The 18,862-nt window shown below is 58.3% G+C and overlaps 3 protein-coding genes across 7 annotated transcripts in view; 1 reads left to right on the top strand and 2 right to left on the bottom strand.

Moving 5' to 3' along the window:
- The window catches only part of S100PBP (S100P binding protein), a 29,710-nt gene extending 23,956 nt beyond the window's left edge, over positions 1 to 5,754 (bottom strand). For 2 of the 3 annotated variants that reach the window (XM_074555876.1, XM_074555874.1), the window contains exons 1-4: positions 5,675 to 5,754; positions 3,553 to 4,665; positions 3,263 to 3,360; positions 2,530 to 2,634 (exon numbers count right to left, since the gene is read on the bottom strand). In XM_074555876.1, the coding sequence (XP_074411977.1) occupies positions 2,530 to 2,634; positions 3,263 to 3,360; positions 3,553 to 4,554 (1,205 nt within the window). In that variant the 5' untranslated portion in view covers positions 4,555 to 4,665; positions 5,675 to 5,754. Of the gene's footprint in view, positions 1 to 2,529; positions 2,635 to 3,262; positions 3,361 to 3,552; positions 4,666 to 5,405; positions 5,502 to 5,674 lie in introns of those variants that run through there. The other variant, XM_074555875.1, reaches the window with a different exon arrangement.
- Positions 5,731 to 11,300, top strand: YARS1 (tyrosyl-tRNA synthetase 1). Its single transcript, XM_074555873.1, has 14 exons — positions 5,731 to 5,880; positions 5,970 to 6,034; positions 6,476 to 6,622; positions 6,701 to 6,876; positions 7,798 to 7,927; positions 8,171 to 8,251; positions 8,527 to 8,619; positions 8,809 to 8,944; positions 9,109 to 9,194; positions 9,559 to 9,694; positions 9,986 to 10,080; positions 10,194 to 10,387; positions 10,483 to 10,624; positions 10,717 to 11,300. The coding sequence occupies exons 1-14, from the start codon at positions 5,865 to 5,867 to the stop codon at positions 10,825 to 10,827; spliced, it is 1,608 nt and encodes a 535-aa protein (XP_074411974.1). The 5' UTR covers positions 5,731 to 5,864; the 3' UTR covers positions 10,828 to 11,300.
- NHSL3 (NHS like 3) overlaps positions 10,803 to 18,862 on the bottom strand; it is a 25,723-nt gene continuing 17,663 nt past the window's right edge. For all 3 annotated transcript variants that reach the window (XM_074555870.1, XM_074555872.1, XM_074555871.1), the window contains exons 2-7: positions 17,881 to 18,036; positions 17,173 to 17,228; positions 15,917 to 16,034; positions 15,466 to 15,582; positions 12,511 to 15,378; positions 10,803 to 12,297 (exon numbers count right to left, since the gene is read on the bottom strand). In XM_074555870.1, the coding sequence (XP_074411971.1) occupies positions 12,275 to 12,297; positions 12,511 to 15,378; positions 15,466 to 15,582; positions 15,917 to 16,034; positions 17,173 to 17,228; positions 17,881 to 18,036 (3,338 nt within the window). In that variant the 3' untranslated portion in view covers positions 10,803 to 12,274. The remainder of the gene's footprint in view (positions 12,298 to 12,510; positions 15,379 to 15,465; positions 15,583 to 15,916; positions 16,035 to 17,172; positions 17,229 to 17,880; positions 18,037 to 18,862) is intronic.

Genomic DNA, 18,862 nt, shown 5'->3' with positions numbered 1-18,862 from the left:
CTATTTGCAAGGAGAAAGGTTTGCACTAATAAGAAAACCAAATTGTGTGCATCCCAGACAATGTTCTTCCCCAGCAAAGCAGAGCTGGCTTTCACTTGTCAGCCCGGCTCCTTTCGAGCTCCTCGCCTGATTTTTTGTGACTCACAACATACGTCTTGCATTTTTAATTTGAAAGCAAAAGGAAAAACAGGCCATTTTAGCTTTCCCTGCCTGTCCCCTCTGCATTACTTATGCTGGATTCATCCTCTGGAAGCAGCCCTGTGGCGATGCAGCTGCTCCTGCTGCCTGCCTAAGTGCAGGCTGCACACACACAACTGTCAGCTCCTTGTGCCTCACAAGAAATGGCAATTATTGCACCCATCAACATTCTAAATAACCACAGGGAGCCGTGGCTGGAAGCTACCAGAATGTTTTGGCTCTCAGAATATCCCAGGCTGATGCAGCAGGTTTTAGGATTTGTATTTTTTTTCAGATTTGCTGCTTTAGTGTGTAGTTCTGGGATTCATATTAGGGGATGGTGAGGTCTGTGCACAGAGCAGACAAAACAATTCCTGCTCCAGTGGGGACCAAGGACAAATGATCCAAATTTCAGGGCCAAAAGCACAAACAATGTGGACTGAGGAGAGAAAAACAATCAGGATGGGACTGCATAACCTAAAGCTGTAATTGGATCATTAACTACAATATGCAAATGGAGCAGAAATTATAAAAGTGAGAGACCCCCATGACCAGTTGTGCATTTTGTGTCCATTTTGGTTCATTTCAGTGCAGCCCTGGCTGGGCTCTTGTGCTGCCCAAGGCCTTGAATAAATCCCTAATTTAGGGATTTATTGAGGCCTTTAATAAATCCCTAATTTATTCTTTAACTCAGCCTAGCCTCAATTCTGGATCAGCCTTCTCCAGGCATAAAGAGGGACAGAAAGCACCTGGCAACACCCCTGGGGTAATCCAGAAGGTGTCAGAGCCCCAGAACCCTGGGAGCTGAAGGGATATTCTATTTAGCCCCTAAATTCGGTGTGAGGGATGTTTTGTACTCCAAATCCAGTCAGGGTGCAGTGCTCTCCATCTCCCCTGCTGGCAGGAAGGGAAAAACTCTCTAAGATCCATTGGTGAGACACCAGCAGGGGTGGTGCAAGGGTTAATTCCTCATGCTGCCACTTTGAAGGGTCAGGGATTTAAATTTTGTCTCTTCTTCCTCTCCCTCTCTCCCCATTTTTTTAAATTTCTACTCATACCCGTTAAAATCTGGGGTGTCCATTCTCCTGTGAGTGTTGTAGCAATAATATCCCTAAAATTGTCCCCTGGGATTAACACTGAGAAATTGGGGAGAGTTTACCAGGGAGGAGTCATTGTTTTTTAAAACCCAAACTTATTAGAATCCCAGAAAAGATCTGGCACCAGCCCCAGCCCCCAGGAGCTGAAATCCAAACACCTTCCCTTCCACACCCCCACAGTCAGTGGCTCTTGGATGACACCACTGAGCCAACACAGAGAAAGTGTCAAAAATAAACCCCAATCTAAATCTCAGCGTTTGAGCTCAAGATTCTCCCAGTCTGAGTCCAAATCTCAGCATTTCAGCTCAAGATTCCCCCTGAGTCCAAATTTCAGCATTTCAGCTCAATTCCCCCAGTCTGAGTCTAAATCCAGCATTTGAGCTCAATTCCCCCAGTCTGAACCCAAATTTCAGCATTTGAACACAAGATTCCTCCAGTCTGAGTCTAAATCCAGCATTTGAGCTCAAGATTCCCACAGTCTCAGTCTGAATCCCAGCTCTTGAGCTCAATTCCCTCAGTCTGAACCCAAATTTCAGCATTTCAGTTCAATTCCCCCAGTCTGAGTCCAAAATTCAGAATTTGAGCTCAATTCCCCCAGTCTGAACCCAAATCTCAGCATTTCAGCTCAATTCCCCCAGTCTGAACCCAAATCTCAGCATTTGAGTTCAAGATTCTCCCAGTCTGAATCCAAATTTCAGCATTTGAACTCAAGATTCCTCCAGTCTGAGTCTAAATCCCAGAATTTGAGCTCAATTCCCTCAGTCTGAACCCAAATTTCAGCATTTGAGCTCAGGATTGCCCCAGTGTGAGTTGCAGGGGGTGGTGCAGTCCTGGGGGTGGCACTCAGTGCTCTGAGCTGGTGACAAGGTGGGAACTCCAAGTTCTGGAGGTGTTTCCAGTGTTGATTCTGGGGTAGTTGTGAACTGACAAACCCAAATTAATCCCCAACAGAACAAGAGCTCAGCTTTGCTTTTCCCAAGGAATACAAACCTGCTTTGGTATTTTCCTGATTTTCTGATTTTCCACACCAAACCCTTTCACAACATTTCCCAGCTATCTGTAAAACTCCTCAGAGCCAGGCCTGGAGCCAGGTTGATTCCTGTGCAGGAATTTTGTGCATGGCAGTGCACAAATTATCACAGACATTTTTTATTCACTTCTGAAAACAAACACACTCCAAATAAAGAACTCAAGTCCAGCCAGGAGCTGAATTTTCCCTCCCCAGCAGCCTCATCCCCTCCCACCTGGGGGTTACCTGAGGTAATAGCCACACTTTTCCTCACTTGGATTGGCACAGCCTGGAGAGAAACGTCTCCTTTGCTCAGGCTGTGCTTCTGAAATGCAGCTCCGTTGTTTTGGCCTTGAAAATAATAAATGGTGTTAATTTTATTTTAGGTTATTTGTTAAATTAGGTTACAGTTCACAGAGAGGGCAAAGAGCCCTGCAGAACTATGGCAGATGTGACATTCTTGTAGCACTGGTTTTGGGGATGGAAAAAAAAAATGAAAGAATTTATTTGAGTAAAGCTGCCAAAGATCAACCACGCCGAGAGCAAAGCAGCTGAGCCAACCCAGGCGGTCACTGCCCTGCTGACCACAACGGGGAGCTCTCAAAAGCACAAAAATCTCTTTTTTTTTTTTTTTTCACACAACAGCAACACAATTCCTGCCCAGAATGAGGGGGAAAAGCCCCGATGTGGCGCCTCCAGGAGCGGGGAAAGGCAGGAGCTGCATCCCGACCGCTCTGCTGCTGCCACCTGCAGGGAACGGCTGCGGGAGGAGCAGCCAGGGAGGCACAAACATCCCCTCTGCAAACCCAAACTGCCTCACCCACCTCCTTTCCCACTTCCCCATGTTCTTTCCCCTCTTCCAGGCTGAAATATTTCTTATTTCCCCACTATTTCAATGCGACTTAATTTAGAAATAAACCCAGTGGTGGAGGAAAGAGCTGGGATGGTTTTTTAAAGTGCAGATTTCCTAAGAAATTACCTTTCTTCCTCCTCCTGTGGGACAGGAATTACTTTGCCACTTTTCTTGCCACTGGGTGGCTCTTCCTGCCCACTCTGGCCTACAGCTGTGTCCCTTAACTGGAAAGGGAAGGAAAAAAGGGGATTAACATCTAATAAAACTTTTCCATGTACATTTTGCTTTTATAGTTATATAAAAATCCACTTGGAAAAACCTCCCCTGTATCAACACAGCACTTGTGTGCACATGGACAAATCCAAAGGGATGGGATGAAAACCATTCAAGTTCCAAGAATGAAGACGGGAGTTTACTTTAGTGCTGCCTGGTGGCTGCTCAGCTCCTCTGGATTCCCCTTCAGCATCCTCTGGAGAGCCCGATTTCCTTGACAAACAGCTCAGTGTTGCTTTGGGAAGTTCTTTTTTGGGTGGAAGTCCAGATGCTGGACTCTGATCCCCTGTGCCCTGGCCACAGGGAGGGCTGGGTGAGGGCAGGGAATTCCCCAGGCTTTCCTGGCTTTTAGGCATCGCCCTTTCTGAGGATTTCTCAGCAATGCAGCTCCCAGCAGCTGTGGAATATCCCAAGCAATCATCTATCATGGCATCCAAAGTTTCTCTTTCCAGGTTGTTTTCCTCCAGAGCCTCCTCAGCACAGGCAGCAGCAAAGGGGCTCAGGCTCAGCAGCTCCTGCAGGTCAAGGTCCAGCTCCTGCTGCAGCCTCTGAGCCCCATCCAGAGCAGCAGAGCCACTCAAAACTCCAGGATCACACCCAGAGCTGCCTGAGGGATGCTCCTGAGGCTCCTGGGTGACCTCACTGAGTGACACCCCCTGGTCGCTCTTCCCGCTCTCACTTTGGCTCACGTGGCTCTCACCAGGGAGGTGCTGCTGCTGCTCAGCCTCCATGGAATCATCAGCCAAGATTTCCTGGATCTCCTCCTCGGTGTAATCAAAGGGAGAATTGCCTTTCTCACTGCCTGACAGCTCCAGCAGGGAATCATCCAGCTCGCTGTCGTCGAAGCACCTGCTGATGTCCAGGGAAATGGCCACATCATCGTACTTGGCCACGGCAAAACCGGCCCCGAGCTCGTCCTGCCCGCTCTCATCCAGGAACAGGGAGCAGCCGGAGCCTGGGGAAGGGAGCAGAGCGCTCCCTGCAGGGTTTGGGGTGCTGCAGTCGCGGCTCAGCACGCAGGCTTTCTTGGCTGACTGCAGGGCCTGCACCTGCACCGTGGAATCCGAGAGCCTCTTGGCCCTGGGGGCTGGATCCTGCCTGAGGCCCTGGTGCAGCCCAGGGGAGGGAGGGCAGCTCTCTGCCATGGCTCTGTGCCTTCCTGCAGCTCTGCTTCCAGCTCTACAGGCTCATCTGCTGCTGCTGCCGGCCTTTGATCAGCCCTTCCACAGGAGGGATCAGCAGGAGTCAGCTCCAACCTGCCAGCAAAAGCAATGGCCTCAGTGAAAAGAGCTCAGCTGGAATTTAGCAAAACCACCACGATTTGATCTCTGTTCTGGACTGTTTTAGGTCCCAACCAATCCTTCATCCTGAGTGTTCCCTCAAGCAGGAAACCCCAATGATTGGAAACCCCCTCTCCTCCCAAAGTGCTGCCAGTCCCTCACAGCAGACCCCAGGAATCCCAAATCACAGCTTTAAACTGCAGAACACGCCTGAGGCATGAAATAAAACCTCCAAGTGTCTCAACCCCCACCTCCGCCCTTCAGAGATACAAATAAACCCATTATTTTAAAAAATATCTTTTTTTGGCTTGGGAAAAACTGAGCAAAGGAAGAGGAAGCCTCTCAGGGGATTAGTCATTGAGACACACAAAATCCTTCATTTGGGTGGAGCCCTGGCTGGGCTCTTGTGCTGCCCAAGGTGGATTCATTGAGGCCTTTTAATAAATCCTTGTTTTATTCTTTAATTTTGTCTAGCCTCTGTTTTAGGCCTTTACAAGGCATCATTTGTGCCAGGACCTCATCGCCCTCACAGAGAGGAATTTTCCCCAATATCCCCTGGCAGTGGGAACCATTCCTGTGTCCTGTCCCTCAGGCCCTTGTCCCACATCCACCTTGGAGCCCCTTTAAACACCAAAACCCTCACTCGGCTCACCCTGGAGCCTTTCCCTGTGCAGATTAAAACCTCAGGAGGCGGCACCACCCCGCTCTCCCCTCACCGAGGCTTTGAGGCCAACACCGCCTCCGTGAGGGACCCGCCCGTCCCTCAGCGGCACCGCCCAACCGGCGCCTCAACGGCACGGCCCCAAGGCGGGGCCCAGCCCGCCCCGCCCCCGGCTCCTCCTCCCCGCCCACCCCAACACAGGGAGCTCCCCGAGCCCCCGAAAAAAAGGGGTAAAACCGCCCAAAATAAACGAGGGAGAATTAAACTGCGCTGAGGCAAAACAGCGGCCGCGGCCCTGCCGGGCCTGGCGGGAAAGGCGCTCACCCGCCGCCATCTTAACGGCGCCAAGGCCACGCCCACACGAGCGCGAGGCGCCCTCTGATTGGCGAAGCGCGTTCTCCTCGCCGCGCGAGGCGCTCTCTGATTGGAGGAGAGCGCCCCTCTCCCACCCCGCATCGGCAGCTCGGCGCTCGGCGGGCCTCAGGCGCGGTTAGTCGAGTGCCGAGCGGGGCTGATGCAACCCGGGGCAGGTCGGTGGGACCGGGCGGGGAACCGGGGAGGGAACCGGGGGGAACCGGGGGGAACCGGGGCTCCGGTAACAGCCTGTCCTGCCCTGCAGCCGCCGCCATGGAGCCCGCGCCCGGCCCGCAGGAGAAATATCAGCTCATCACGCGGAACCTGCAGGTACCGGGAGGCGGATGGGGCCGGGGCGGTGGCATCGGGGCTGGGCCGGGGGGACGAGTGGCGGTGTCGGGGCTGGATCTGAGGGACGAGCGGGGATGGGCCGGGGTCGGGTGGAGGAATTGGGGCTGGATCTGAGGGATGAGAGGGGCTGGATCGAGGTTGAGCGGAGGAATCGGGGCTGGGCGGTTTGGTTTAGGCTGGAGCGGGGGCGATTGGGGCAGGATGAGGTCCAGGTACCGGAGGGAATACGGCAGGGTTGGGGTCCGAGAGGGGGAACGGGGCAGGATCGGGGCGTGGGGAGGCCGAGATGGGGGGATCCCACCGGGATGGGGGGGATCTGAGGCAGGGCAAGCCCAGGGACCCGGCATGCGGGATTTGTCCCATCGGGATGTGTCCCCTGGGATGTGTCCCTGCAGTTCCCTGTGCTCTGTCCCCTGGCAGGAGGTGCTGGGCGAGGAGAAGCTCATGTCCATCCTGAAGGAACGAGAACTGAAGATCTACTGGGGCACGGCCACCACGGGCAAGCCCCACGTGGCTTATTTCGTGCCCATGTCCAAGATCGCCGATTTCCTCAAGGCTGGCTGCGAGGTGGGCACTGCCACCCTGCTGGGTGCCACCTGCAGCTGGCACGGACAGCTCCCCTGACCCTGCTGTCCCCTGTCCTAGGTGACAATCCTCTTTGCTGACCTCCATGCCTACCTGGACAACATGAAGGCTCCGTGGGAGCTGCTGGAGCTGCGGACCCGGTACTACGAGCAGGTCATCAAAGCCATGCTGGAGAGCATCGGGGTGCCCCTGGAGAAGCTCAGATTTGTCCGGGGCACCGATTACCAGCTCAGCAAGTGAGTCCTGGGCAGCCAGGGGGGCCCTGGGGGGCTGAGCTGGGACAGGGGTGGATGGAGTTAAAGAATAAAGTAGGGATTTATTAGAAATATCTAATAGAATATTATATATATTATAATATATATATAATATATAGATTATATATGTATATGTTATATATACATAATCTATATATATAACATATATATATGTAATATTATTATATATAATACAGTGTTATCCTTAAAAGTAAGGATTTATTAGAAGTATCTAATATTGTGTATATATATATCTAATATTGTATATAATACAGTATTATCCTTAAAAGCAAGGATTTATTAGAAGTATCTAATATTGTGTATATATATATATCTATTATTATATATAATAAAGTATTATCCTTAAAACTAAGGATTTATTAGAAGTATCTAATATTGTATATATATATAATTATATATAATACAGTATTATCCCTAAAACTAAGGATTTATTAGAAGTATCTAATATTGTGTGTATATATATATATCTAATATTATATATAATACAGTGTTATCCTTAAAACCAAGGAGCAGCTCTCAGAGCTGTCCCCATGCCCAGTGTGCCCAGGAGCAGCTCTGAGGGCTGTGCCCTTGCCCAGTGTGCCCAGGAGCATCTCTCAGAGCTGTCCCCATGCCCGGTGTGCCCAGGAGCATCTCTCAGAGCTGTCTCCATGCCCAGTGTGCCCAGGAGCAGCTCTGAGGGCTGTGCCCATGCCCGGTGTGCCCCCAGGAGCATCTCTCAGAGCTGTGCCCATGCCCGGTGTGCCCAGTAGCAGCTCTCAGAGCTGTCCCCATGCCCGGTGTGCCCAGGAGCAGCTCTGAGGGCTGTCCCCATGCCCGGTGTGCCCAGGAGCAGCTCTGAGGGCTGTCCCCATGCCCCTGGTGACAGTGCTGTCCCCACAGGGAGTACACCCTGGACGTGTACCGCCTCTCCTCCGTGGTGACGCAGCACGACGCCAAGAAGGCCGGGGCAGAGGTGGTCAAGCAGGTGGAGCATCCCTTGCTGAGTGGTTTGCTCTACCCAGGCCTGCAGGTGAGGCAGGGGTGGTGGCCAGGGAGGTGCTGGCACACCACGGGGGTGTGTGGGGCACAGTGCCACCAAGGTCGTTGTTGTCCACCCCAATGTCACGGCTGGCGGTGGCACAAAGGCTGGCCCGAGCACAGAGCAAACAGTCTGGAATGTTCCTGACTTTCCCTGGCTGGGAGTGGCCCAGGAGGGGCTGAGGGACAGGCCAGGAGTGTTGTGGTCCAGCCTCCAGGCTCTGTCTCTCCACAGGCGCTGGATGAGGAATACCTCAAGGTGGACGCACAGTTTGGAGGGGTGGATCAGAGGAAGATCTTCACCTTTGCTGAGAAGGTCAGGAATGGGGGGATTTCTGCCACACTGGGGTTTGAGGGAGGGTTTGGCCACTCCCAAATCCACTGGGAGAAGTGTGTGGGATTTTGGTTGATGTCACAGCTCCCTGTGCTGCTCCTGTGCTCTGTGCAGCCACACATCCCTGCCTGTGACTCTGCCCTTCCTGGGTGCTGTTACCCCAGATCCCAAAGCTACCTGGAGCCAGGAGCAAACAGGGATTGGGAATTAAAGCTGAATCAGGCTTGTGTCTGACTTGCCTTCTTGTGTTTTCCCAGTACCTCCCTTCCCTGGGCTATGCCAAGCGTGTCCATCTGATGAACCCCATGGTTCCTGGGCTGACAGGCAGCAAAATGAGCTCGTCAGAAGAGGTTGGTCCTGGGTCTGGCTGTGCTCAGGGGGCTCTGGGGGGACAGCTTGGTGGCTGGGGGCTGAGAGGGGACCACCCCAGGAGAAATGAGCTCTCCCTCCCCATTCACATGAGTTCTAAGAAGGTGCAGCAACTCCAGCACGAGTTTGTAAAAGCTTGGGTGGAGGGCTGAGGAAATCTCTTGCTGCAGGACTCCAAGATTGATCTTCTGGACCGCAAGGAGGACGTGAAGAAGAAGCTGAAGAAGGCTTTCTGTGAGCCAGGGAACGTGGAGAACAATGGTGTCCTCTCCTTCATCAAGCACGTCCTCTTCCCCCTCAAATCAGGTGAGGGGGTCCCCACACTGGGGTGTGGACAGGAGGAGGGGACAGGAGTGTGTCCCCTGAGACAAGGCTGTCCCTGAGTGCCACCTGCCCACCCCCTGCTCTTGGGCAGGGTGGTTTAGCTGAGCCTCGAGTTAATCTGAGCTTTAAAACCTGTTTTGTCCCAGAGTTTGTGGTCCTGCGAGAGGAAAAATGGGGAGGAAACAAAACCTACACGGCCTACGAGGCCCTGGAGAAGGATTTTGCTGAGCAGGTGAGTGCTGGGAGGGACTGAACCTTCTGCCTGAGGTTCCTGGGAGCAATCTGGGAGCACTGGGAGATGGAAATCTGCTCTGGAGGAGATGTGGAGTGTGGCCTGGTAGTGTGGGATGCTCCCAGGCAGGAGAGCCTGGGGGAGAGAGGATGAGTGAAGGCTGTGAGGTCAGGACAGCACCACATCAGCCACATCCTGCAGCAGAGCAGCACTTTAACCCTTCCTAGCTGTTCCCAACAGAGGCTGGAGGCAGAAGCATCCAGAAACTTCTGATGTCCAAGGGGAATCAGGTCAAGGGTTTGGGATTCGTCTTCCCACCCTGTGTGGTCTCTGTGGCCTCAGACAGGAATCTTTGTCCTGACAGGTTGTGCACCCTGGAGACCTGAAGAACTCTGTGGAAGTGGCCCTGAACAAACTGCTTGACCCCATCAGGGAGAAATTCAACTGCCCAGAGCTGAAGAAGCTGAGCAGTGCTGCATATCCCACCCCATCCAAAGCCAGTAAGGAGGAGCTGGGAGCCTGGGGAAGTGGGGCCGTGGGAGTTCAGGGAAATGGGGCTCTGGCCATGCAGGGCTGAGTGGGACAGAGAAAAGTTTTGAAGCTCCAGACTCAAAAGTAGCCATGGAGAACATTGGGAAAGGTGAGGAGAGTCAGCACAGGAGGGACTCTGCTCTCTGGTATAGGGACAAGGATGGAATTCCCTGCAGGGAATTGCCCCCAGGGCCTGCATTTGGGGCTGAGCACCTGCCTTGGTTTGTGCTGAGTGTTGTGACCATTCCTTCACCCTGCAGAGCCTGGAGAGAAGGGAACCAAGAACTCAGAGCCAGAGGACGTGATCCCATCCCGGCTGGACATCCGTGTGGGCAAAGTGATCAGCGTGGAGAAGGTATGGGGAGAGGGAAAGGGGAGCAACCCTGCCATGTGGTGACATTTGGGGTGTGCCTGGTGGGGCTGGCACCTTCTCTGCCACCCCATTCCCACCCCTGCTCCCCCTGGCAGCACCCAGACGCCGACAGCCTGTACGTGGAGAAGATTGACGTGGGCGAGGCCGAGCCCCGCACCGTGGTCAGCGGCCTGGTGCACTTTGTGCCCAAGGAGCAGCTGCAGGACAGGCTCGTGGTGCTGCTCTGCAACCTCAAACCCCAGAAGATGAGGGGGGTGGAGTCGCAGGGCATGGTGCTGTGTGCCTCCAGGTGAGGGACACAGGAGGACACTGGGGCTGGACCACCCCTGCTGCCTCAGGGGCAGCACCCTGGGGTGACCCTGGTGTCTCCACACCTCTCCTCAGTGTGGGGGAGCCCCGTCAAGTGGAGCCCCTGGACCCCCCAGCCGGGTGCTGTGCCGGGGAGCGTGTCTATGTGGAGGGCTACGAGGGTGGGGAGCCCGACGAGGAGCTCAAACCCAAGAAAAAAGTCTTTGAGAAGCTGCAGGTGAGGCCTGGGAGTGGCTGTAGCCCCCAGATGTTAATGTGGAGGAGATGATCCCTCCCAGGGCTGACCCTGCTCCCTGTTGTGCTCCCCAGGCCGATTTCTGCATCTCTGAGGATTGTGTCGCGCAGTGGAAGCAGAGAAACTTCCTGACCAAGCTGGGCACTGTCTCCTGTAAAAGCCTCCGGGGTGGCAGCATCAGCTAACAAGTGCCAGGGCTGCTCTGGTGCCTCCTGCAGCTCAGCCAGGCTCCTCCCTGTCATCTCCCCACCAGTGCTCGGCCCTGGGGGCTCTGGGACTGAACCTGCAGCCTCTCACCCAGAGCTGCCTCCATCATCCGCCCCCCTGGGCCTCTGGGGACTGACTGGAGGTGCCACCACACCCAAGGGACTCATGTGACTCATCCCCATGGCCTTGGGGCCACCCAGCTGTGCCACAGACTGGACTCCCTGCCCGCTGGGGTGCCGTGTGTGGCTGCTGTGGTGAGGGCAGAAGGGAAAAGCTGCTTCTCCAACCTCGTGTTGCTGCTACCAGAGCTGGGGACAGCCCGGCAGGCCCCGTCCCCTGCTCCACCCCACCTGTGGGGCTGTCCTGAGCCTGTGAGGGGTGTGGGCCTTAAACACTGACTCGGGAACCATCTGTCTGTCATAAAACCCAATAAAATGTCGAGCTGACTGCACGTGGCTGTGCCCATCTGTCCAGGGAAGCTGGCAGCCAGCCCTGCCCCAGAATTTTATTGGGCAGTGGTGCTGGGAACCAGCCCAGGAGTGTTCCTGGAGCTCAGCAGCACCAGGAGGGACCTGCAACCATAAACCAGGAAGAACAGGAGGCAGCAAGCTTCTGTCATCATTTTTACCAGCCAGGTACAGAGCTCTGAGCAGCTACTCGGCGGCAGAGGGTCAGTTGCTTTTGGTTTGGTTTGGTTTAGTTTGGTTTGGTTGGGTTGGGTTTGTCGTTTTGTTTGGTTTTTGTTTAGTTTGTTTTTTACAATCAAAGAAATCAAAATGTGACCCGAGTTTACAGAAACAGAATCAAGGCTCTACCCCAGAGCCCAGGGCCAGCTCAAGGGGCAGCCAGGCCCTTTCTCCTGCTGGGCAGTGGTGAGTGGCCAGAACCAGGGCTGACCACGAGCCCCTCTGGCCTTTCCATCAAGAGCCAAAGCCCTGATCCCTCCCCACCAGCACCTCCATCCCCTCCTGTTCCTGTTTGCATCTCCCCAGGTGCTGTTGTGGCCAAAGCCTTCCCATTCTTTGTCCAAAGTGCTTCCATTCCTCGTGGGCCTGCCTGGCCAGCAGCAGTGGCTCCAGCTCGGCGTCTTCAGCCCCAGCTCCGGCGTCTTTGGCCCCCAAACTCCTCTGGGTGTGGCTGCTCAGCTCCACACACCCACACCGAGCATCAGCTTGGCAGGGAGGAGGTGCTGGCTCTGGGCACAGGCCTCGAGTCCAGTAAAAAAAAGCAAAATAAAGCTGTAGTACTTAGGAAAGTGAAACCAACACCATTTTTGCATAAATATCATCAAGGCCGTGGAGGCTAAGGCTGTTTGCTTCCTGTATTAAGTTAGTTGCCAGTTCCACACTCATCCGTTGACCTGCCCAGGTCCCTGAGAGATTTGGATTCCTGTCCATGGGGGCTCCAGTCCTGCAGTGTCATCCTTCAGGCCGTCTCTCCCCGTCTGTCTGGAAAGCAGGAGGAAAGAGCCCATCAGCCACCTGAAATCCCAGCTTCCCACAGCCCTACAGGCTCTATCCCTGCCGTCCCAGTGCTTCCCAGCTGGAACACAGCCCAGGAGCCATGCTGGGAATTCATCCTTTGGGAATGCACAGCTCAGGATGCTGAGCAATGAGGCAAAACCTCCAGCAGCATCACCCCGTGGCTCCCACCCCACGTACCTTGTGCAGGGAGGCTCTGAGCCGGCGGCTCCGCGCCGTTCCTGCCCTCCGTCCCCTCCAGCTCGCTCTTAGTCCTGCTCTCCTCCGCCTTGGCATCCCCGTCCAGCACCGGGGAGCCCAACGCCTCTGCCCCCGGTGCCTTCGGAGAAGGAGCCGGCCCCGAGCCCAGCGAAGGCTTCTTGGCTACTGGAGGGGGGATCTTGCCTGGTTTCCTCTGGGTTTGCGGGGCTGCAGCGGCCGGGGCTGCCGAGCGCTGCCCCGAGAAATTCATCAGCTCGGCCACCAAGTTCCTCTTCAGATCGGCCTGTGCCTCGGGGGACGAGGCCGTCTCGATCACCACCTTCCTGGAGCTCTTGGCGAAGATGAAGCTGGCGGTGGAGGCCGGCGATTTGCTCCGGGGGGACAGCTGCCCATCCCCGGCGGGCCCCTCAGGGCCGGGCTGGGCCGCTCGGCTTCCCGGCGGCTTCTCCTGCTGGCCCTCTGCGGAGGCCAAGGCGGCGGCCTTGAGGTGCACGGCGTGGAGGAGCTGCTTGGAAGGCACCGCGTCTTGGGCAGGGGGCGGCTGCCGGTTGGACAGGGAGCGCCGGACGGGCTTCTGAGGGGCCGGGCGCTCCTCGGGCCCGGTTCCAGCCCCGGCTCCGGGCCCTGTTCCAGCCCCGGCTCCAGCCCCGGCCGCGGGCTCCACGCTGACGGAGCGCAGCCGCACCATCTGCAGCAGCGACGGGGTGACGATGGGCAGGCTGGCGTCCTCCTTGGCCGCCGGGCCGCTCTTGCTCCGTGACACCGGCTCCTTCTTGGCCTCCGCCCGGGAGCCGTTGGCCGCCTTCTTAAGGCTGATTTGGGGCGGCAGGGCCGGAGCCGAGGGCGGCGGGAGAGGCGGCGGTGGGGGCACGGGGGCCGTGGGAAGGGGCTCGGCGGGGTGTGGAGGCTGTGGAGCCCCGGTGGGTGGCTCTGGCTGTTGAGATGGTGAAGATGCAGCCCCCGCGCTCGGTGTCGCCGCCTGCCCGCCCGCCGGGGCCGAGGTGGCATCGGGCAGGCTGGAGAGATAGGATTCATCCGGAGGGGGGAAGTCTGCCATGGACAGGTCGTGCTCCTCGGGGGCCGGCGGTGGTGGCGGGGGCCAGGCGGTGTCGGTGGAGGGCTCACTGCTGCTCTGGGGGCTCCCCTCCACCTTCTTGGCCGGCGGGGGAGGCGGGTGGTAGGCAGGCGGCGGCGATGGCGGTGGGGATTTGCCGCTGGGCTTGGCCGAGGGCTCCTGGCCGGCAGTGCTGGGCGCTGGCGAGGTTTGTGAGGGCTGCAGAGAGCCGCCGGGGGCCGGGGGCCGCTGGGACTTGGTGGGTGGCGGGGAGAAGGGAGCAGGAACCTTGGGGTGCGGTGGGATGATGAACCGGTCTGAGCGAGCGGTCAGCACCTCAGGAGGGGTCGGGTCCGAGGCCGAGGAGGAGATGGAGGTGAGGGAGGAGGACACGGAGAGCGCAGGCGACTGCAGGGAGCAGACCCGGTCCGGCTTCTGGGGCTGAGACTTGCCCGGCGACACAGCTGGGGGTCCCAAGCCCTTGGTGGGCAGTGTGGGCGTCCCACTCTGGCTGGAGTAGCCGCTGGAGGGGGACATGGTGCGGTCAGAGCCATCGGGGCAGCTCCACTTGGCCTGGGCTTGGGGCTCCCTCAGCACCACCGTCACCCCGGGCCGGCCCCGAGGGGCCTCGGGGGAGCTGGCGCCCGCCAGGCTCTCGGAGCGGAGGCTGCTGGTCTCGCTCAGCGCTGGGGAGAACACCTCATCCTCGCCCGTGGGGCTGAAGGGCTCGGGCCGCGGGGACCAGGGCGCGCTGCTCTCCCGCTGGGGCCGCCGCTCGGGCCTGGGGGGCAGCCCCAGCACCTTGGGCTCCCCGTCAGCTTTTTGGTGCAGCGAGTAGGTCCTGCGGGGAGGGGCCGGGGGCTTCTTCATCTTCCTGAGGGACACGCTGCGGGTGGAGGAGCGCTCGCTGGCCAGGCTGGCCGTGTCCGAGCCCTCCGCCTGGCTGCTCGTGCTGTAGGCAGGGGATGCTCGGCCGCTGCCCACACCCAGGAGCCCGGGGGCTGCGGGAGCGAGGCCGGCAGCGGGCTTGGAGCAGGAGCTGGCGAAGCTGGCGGAGCTGTAGATGCTGATTTGGTCGGTGTCAGAGCGAGCTGCCGTGTCCACCTCGCTATGCGGCCCCACCTCGGGCTGCCGGTGATCACAGCCGCCCTGGGAGGAGATGGTGGAGCTGTTGGACACGATGGTCTCCGTGGACTGCGAGTGGCTCCAGTTGTCGCTGGAGGAGGAGGGCTCGCGGCTGCGGGGGCCGCGCTCCGAGAAGCGGGACAGGGAGCGCACCGAGGCCGGGCTGGACGACACGAGGCTGCAGCGGCTCAGCGTCCGCACGCTGCGGCTCGTCAGGGCCACCACGTCCACCATGGGCGGCAGGATGGCGTTGGGGATGATCTTGGACATGTAGGTGCCCTGGGGCGAGATGGACATGACGGGGCCCGCCAGCATCTCCGGGGGGTTGGCGTAGGTGGTCATGCCCGGTACGGCCAGCGACTTCGGCCTCATCATGGGTGACAGTTTGGCCGCTGTCTTCCTCCCTAGCAAGCTGTCGTCGTAGTAAACCTTGTTGATGTGCTTCTGCAGGGCTGCATCGGCCTCCTCCAGCACTCCCAGGCAGACTCGGGCACCACCGACTGCGGGCAGGGGCTGCAGGTTCCCGTCGATGGTGGGGATGCGGATGGCATCACCCGACACCTGCCCCCCGTTCAGCATGGGCTGCACTGCCTGGCTGTCCCCACGGCCTGCTGGCCCTCTTCCATCTGCCTCGGGATGTCCCTTAATTCCATGGCTGTTCCTGAGACCTGGGAGCAGGGAGAGATGACCTCAGTGTGATGCCAAGGGAAGGCAAACAGATCCTAAAAATCCCCCCTTGTTCCCCCAAAGCTTACCCAGCTCCTTATGAACGTGCTGGGGGATGCCCAGCACTGTTGTCCTCCTGTCCTTCCTCTTCTTGCCAGCTCTCTCTGAGGATTTGGGAAAGGAGTCGTGTGGTCGGAAGGTGGAACCTGCAAGAGGTGTGAGAGGGTCCAGCTGGTGTGTGTGGGGCTGGCCTGGATGTCCCCAGTGTCCCCAACACTTCCCACTGCCAGAGGTGCTCTGCGATAAGCCAGACTCAGGCAGTGGAACAGGCACCAACCGAACAGTCTGAGCAGGGAGGAGACACTGTCTGTCTGTCTGTCCATCCCCCTCGCCCAGCCCCAACGCTCTGACTCAGCCAGAGCTGCTCTCTCCTCTCTCCCAAGGGTCCCCAAATCCCTGTGCTGGCTCTTGGGCAGAGCCCAGCTCCCTGCCATGCTCCCCAGCCCCCCGGCAGCCCCATTCCCCAGCCCAGCCCGGTACCTTTGCGCTGGATCATCTCGGAGCGGATGGAGAGCGCATCCTCTGAGGTGCTGTCCGTGGCACAGGAGGCTGCCCGGCTCCGGAAGGACAGGCTGTCATCCTCCGAGGATGCACAGGACTGTGGGGACACAGAGGGCTCAGCAGAGCCCGGGCTGAGGGGACAGAGCTGCCCCAGCCCCGGCCAGGCCCCTTCCCCGCCGCGAACTGACTGTGCACTGAGACAAAAGCTCTTCCGAGGGCCAAAGGCTGAGTCAGCCACGCCGGCATCCAGAGTCCTCCCACCAGGAGCAGGGCTGGGAGCAGCCCCTGGGACTCCTCATGGCTCTGCAGCCCCCCCGAGGGCAGGAGAGAGGGGGCTGGGGTGTGCAAGGAGCACCTGAAGGAGCTGCCCCGGTGCCAAGCCCAAAATGACTCCGTGGGCGCTCCCAGCCTGGCTGTGCCCCAAACTCAGGGCTGGAGGGCTGCCATGGCTGGGAGAGGGGTGTGGGACAGGGACAGGGACAGGCAGGATCCCAAACAGCCCCATGCTGGACATGGCTCAGTGTCCCCACCCCTCCAAAGCACCCCTGGCACCGGCAGAGGTTGGGATGAGACACTTCAGAGTTAACCTGAAGTTAACTTCACTGCCGCCCATCCTGGGGTTCCCAGTCCCCCATTTCCAAGGGGTTAAAGGGGTTTACCCAGTCCCCCATTTCCAAGGGGTTTATTTCACCCAGTCCCCCATTTCCAAGGGGTTAAAGGGGTTTATTTTACCCAGTCCCCCATTTCCAAGGGGTTAAAGGGGCTGAGAGCCAGCCAGAGGCAGCAGCTTGGGCAAACACAAACAGGGTGAGGCACTGGCAGCGGGGTCAGAGCCCAGGGATTGCCAAAGGAGGGGGAGTTTCCCCTCGTCAGCAGCCAGGGAGGGACACAGGCACCAGGCTGGACATGGCCAACAGTCCCCATCTGCCACCAGGTCACCCCTGCTCAGCCAGGGCTCCCAGAGGACACCAGTGGGGAAGGGACAGGGGGACAGGGGGATGCAGGCACAGGGGGACCCCACAGGGCAGAGCAGGATGTGCCAAGGCTGAGGATGGAAAAAACAACTCGACATGGGGCAAAGGGGACAACAGCAGGGGACACACAGCCAGTTCCAGCCCCACAACCCCCCTGGACATGGTCCTGCCACCTTGGCTGGTTGTCTGTCTGTCCCCAGAGAGGGCAGAAGAGCCGCCCTGTGTCCCCTCAGCCCAGAAACACCACTCGGCAGGGCTCACCTGGAGGCTGCTGGTGTCCCCGTGGTCCCAGGCACTTTTGGTCTGTTTCTGCTTCTCTGTGGAGGGAACACAGAAGGTAAAACCCTCCACGGGATGTGAAGGAAGCAGCTGCTGAGCTGGCAGTGCCCCCTGCACTGCCCAGCACCAGAACTGGACTCTGCTCAGCCCCGTGCGCCGCCTACAGCGCCCGGCCAGCCAGGAGCTGGGACAGCCCTTCCACCGTGTGCCCAAGGCCACCATGGAGCTGGGACAGCCCTTCCACCATGTCCCCAAGGCCACCATGGAGCTGGGGACAGCTCTTCCACCCAGAAGCTGGGGACAGCCCTTCCACCGTGTGCCCAAGGCCACCCTGGAGCTGGGACAGCCCTTCAGCCGTGTCCCCAAAGCCACTCAGGGGCTGGGGACAGCCCTTCCACCGTGTCCCCAAGGCCACCCTGGAGCTGGGGACAGCCCTTCCACCGTGTCCCCAAGGCCACCCTGGAGCTGGGACAGCCCTTCCACCGTGTCCCCAAAGCCACCCAGGAGCTGGGACAGCCCTTCAGCTGTGTCCCCAAGGCCACCATGGAGCTGGGGACAGCCCTTCCACTGTGTCCCCAAAGCCAGCCAGAAGCTGGGACAGCCCTTCCACCGTGTCCCCAAGGCCACCCTGGGGCTGGGACAGCCCTTCAGCCGTGTCCCCAAGGCCACCATGGAGCTGGGGACACCTACCCTGGTGCTGCAGGGACTTGAGCCCCTGTTGGGCCTGGTTGTGCAGCTCCTCCAGGTGCGGGGGCCGCGTGCTGGGGAAGAAGACGTTGTCGGGACATTCCTGGCCCGCCGTGTACTGCACGCTCAGCCGCTTCTCACCCTCGCCCTTGGCAGCACCTGCGGGGACAGCAGGGTCAGCTGGGCCGGGGGGACACGGCCACGCTGCCACCCAACCCGCAGGGGACAGCGCCGGGTGGTGACAGTCACCCCAGGGTGATGTTATCCTGCTCAGCTCCAAACAGGGTGCTGGAACATCGAGAGAAATCCCATCCCATCCCGGTCGATATTCCGGAGTCAGGATGTCTCTGGTTCTTTTCTCCCTGGATGTGGGACCTCCCTCCTTCCCCAGCACCTTCGTTAGGAGTTAATGAGGTAACAGGACCTCGTTATTCACCCCTGAATTGTGTGGGGCTGGGGGAAGCCGGGCAGGGAAGGGGCAGCACGGGAGGGGATTAAATGTGGAGGGAATGAGGATGAGGATGAATTTCCCTTCAGAGCATTGCGTCATTCCCAGGCCTCGCTCATCACCCCAAGAGCAGAGACTCCCCCCATGCCCCGGCAGGCTGGAAACTGCACAGAAAAGGGAAACTGAGGCACATCCAGCGGCAGAGATCCCAGAGGACCCAAATCCCTGCTGCAAACGCTGCTGGATGCTGAACACCCCATCAGCCACACCACGGGCAGCACAGATCTTCCACTCCCAGCCTGGCAGCCCCCTCCCCACAGCCACCACAGCTACCCTGGCATCACCCAGCCCTGGCATCACCCAGCCCTGGCACTGCAGCACTGTGGGCACAGCCCTGCCCGCTCCACGCCTGAGCGAAGCCTCAAACTCTCCCTGCCCAGAAAAAAACAAAAACAATCTTGAGGAAGGGAAAGGCGAGCGCAGGAAACCATCGAGGCTGGCACCGCGGGGCCAGGGGCACCTGCTGCTCCCATCGCC

This window comes from Zonotrichia albicollis, chromosome 20 (assembly GCF_047830755.1).
Source record: "Zonotrichia albicollis isolate bZonAlb1 chromosome 20, bZonAlb1.hap1, whole genome shotgun sequence".
NCBI lineage: Eukaryota > Metazoa > Chordata > Aves > Passeriformes > Passerellidae > Zonotrichia > Zonotrichia albicollis.
Note: the sequence above shows the minus strand (reverse complement) of the source record. Positions and strands in the feature narration are given on the sequence as shown.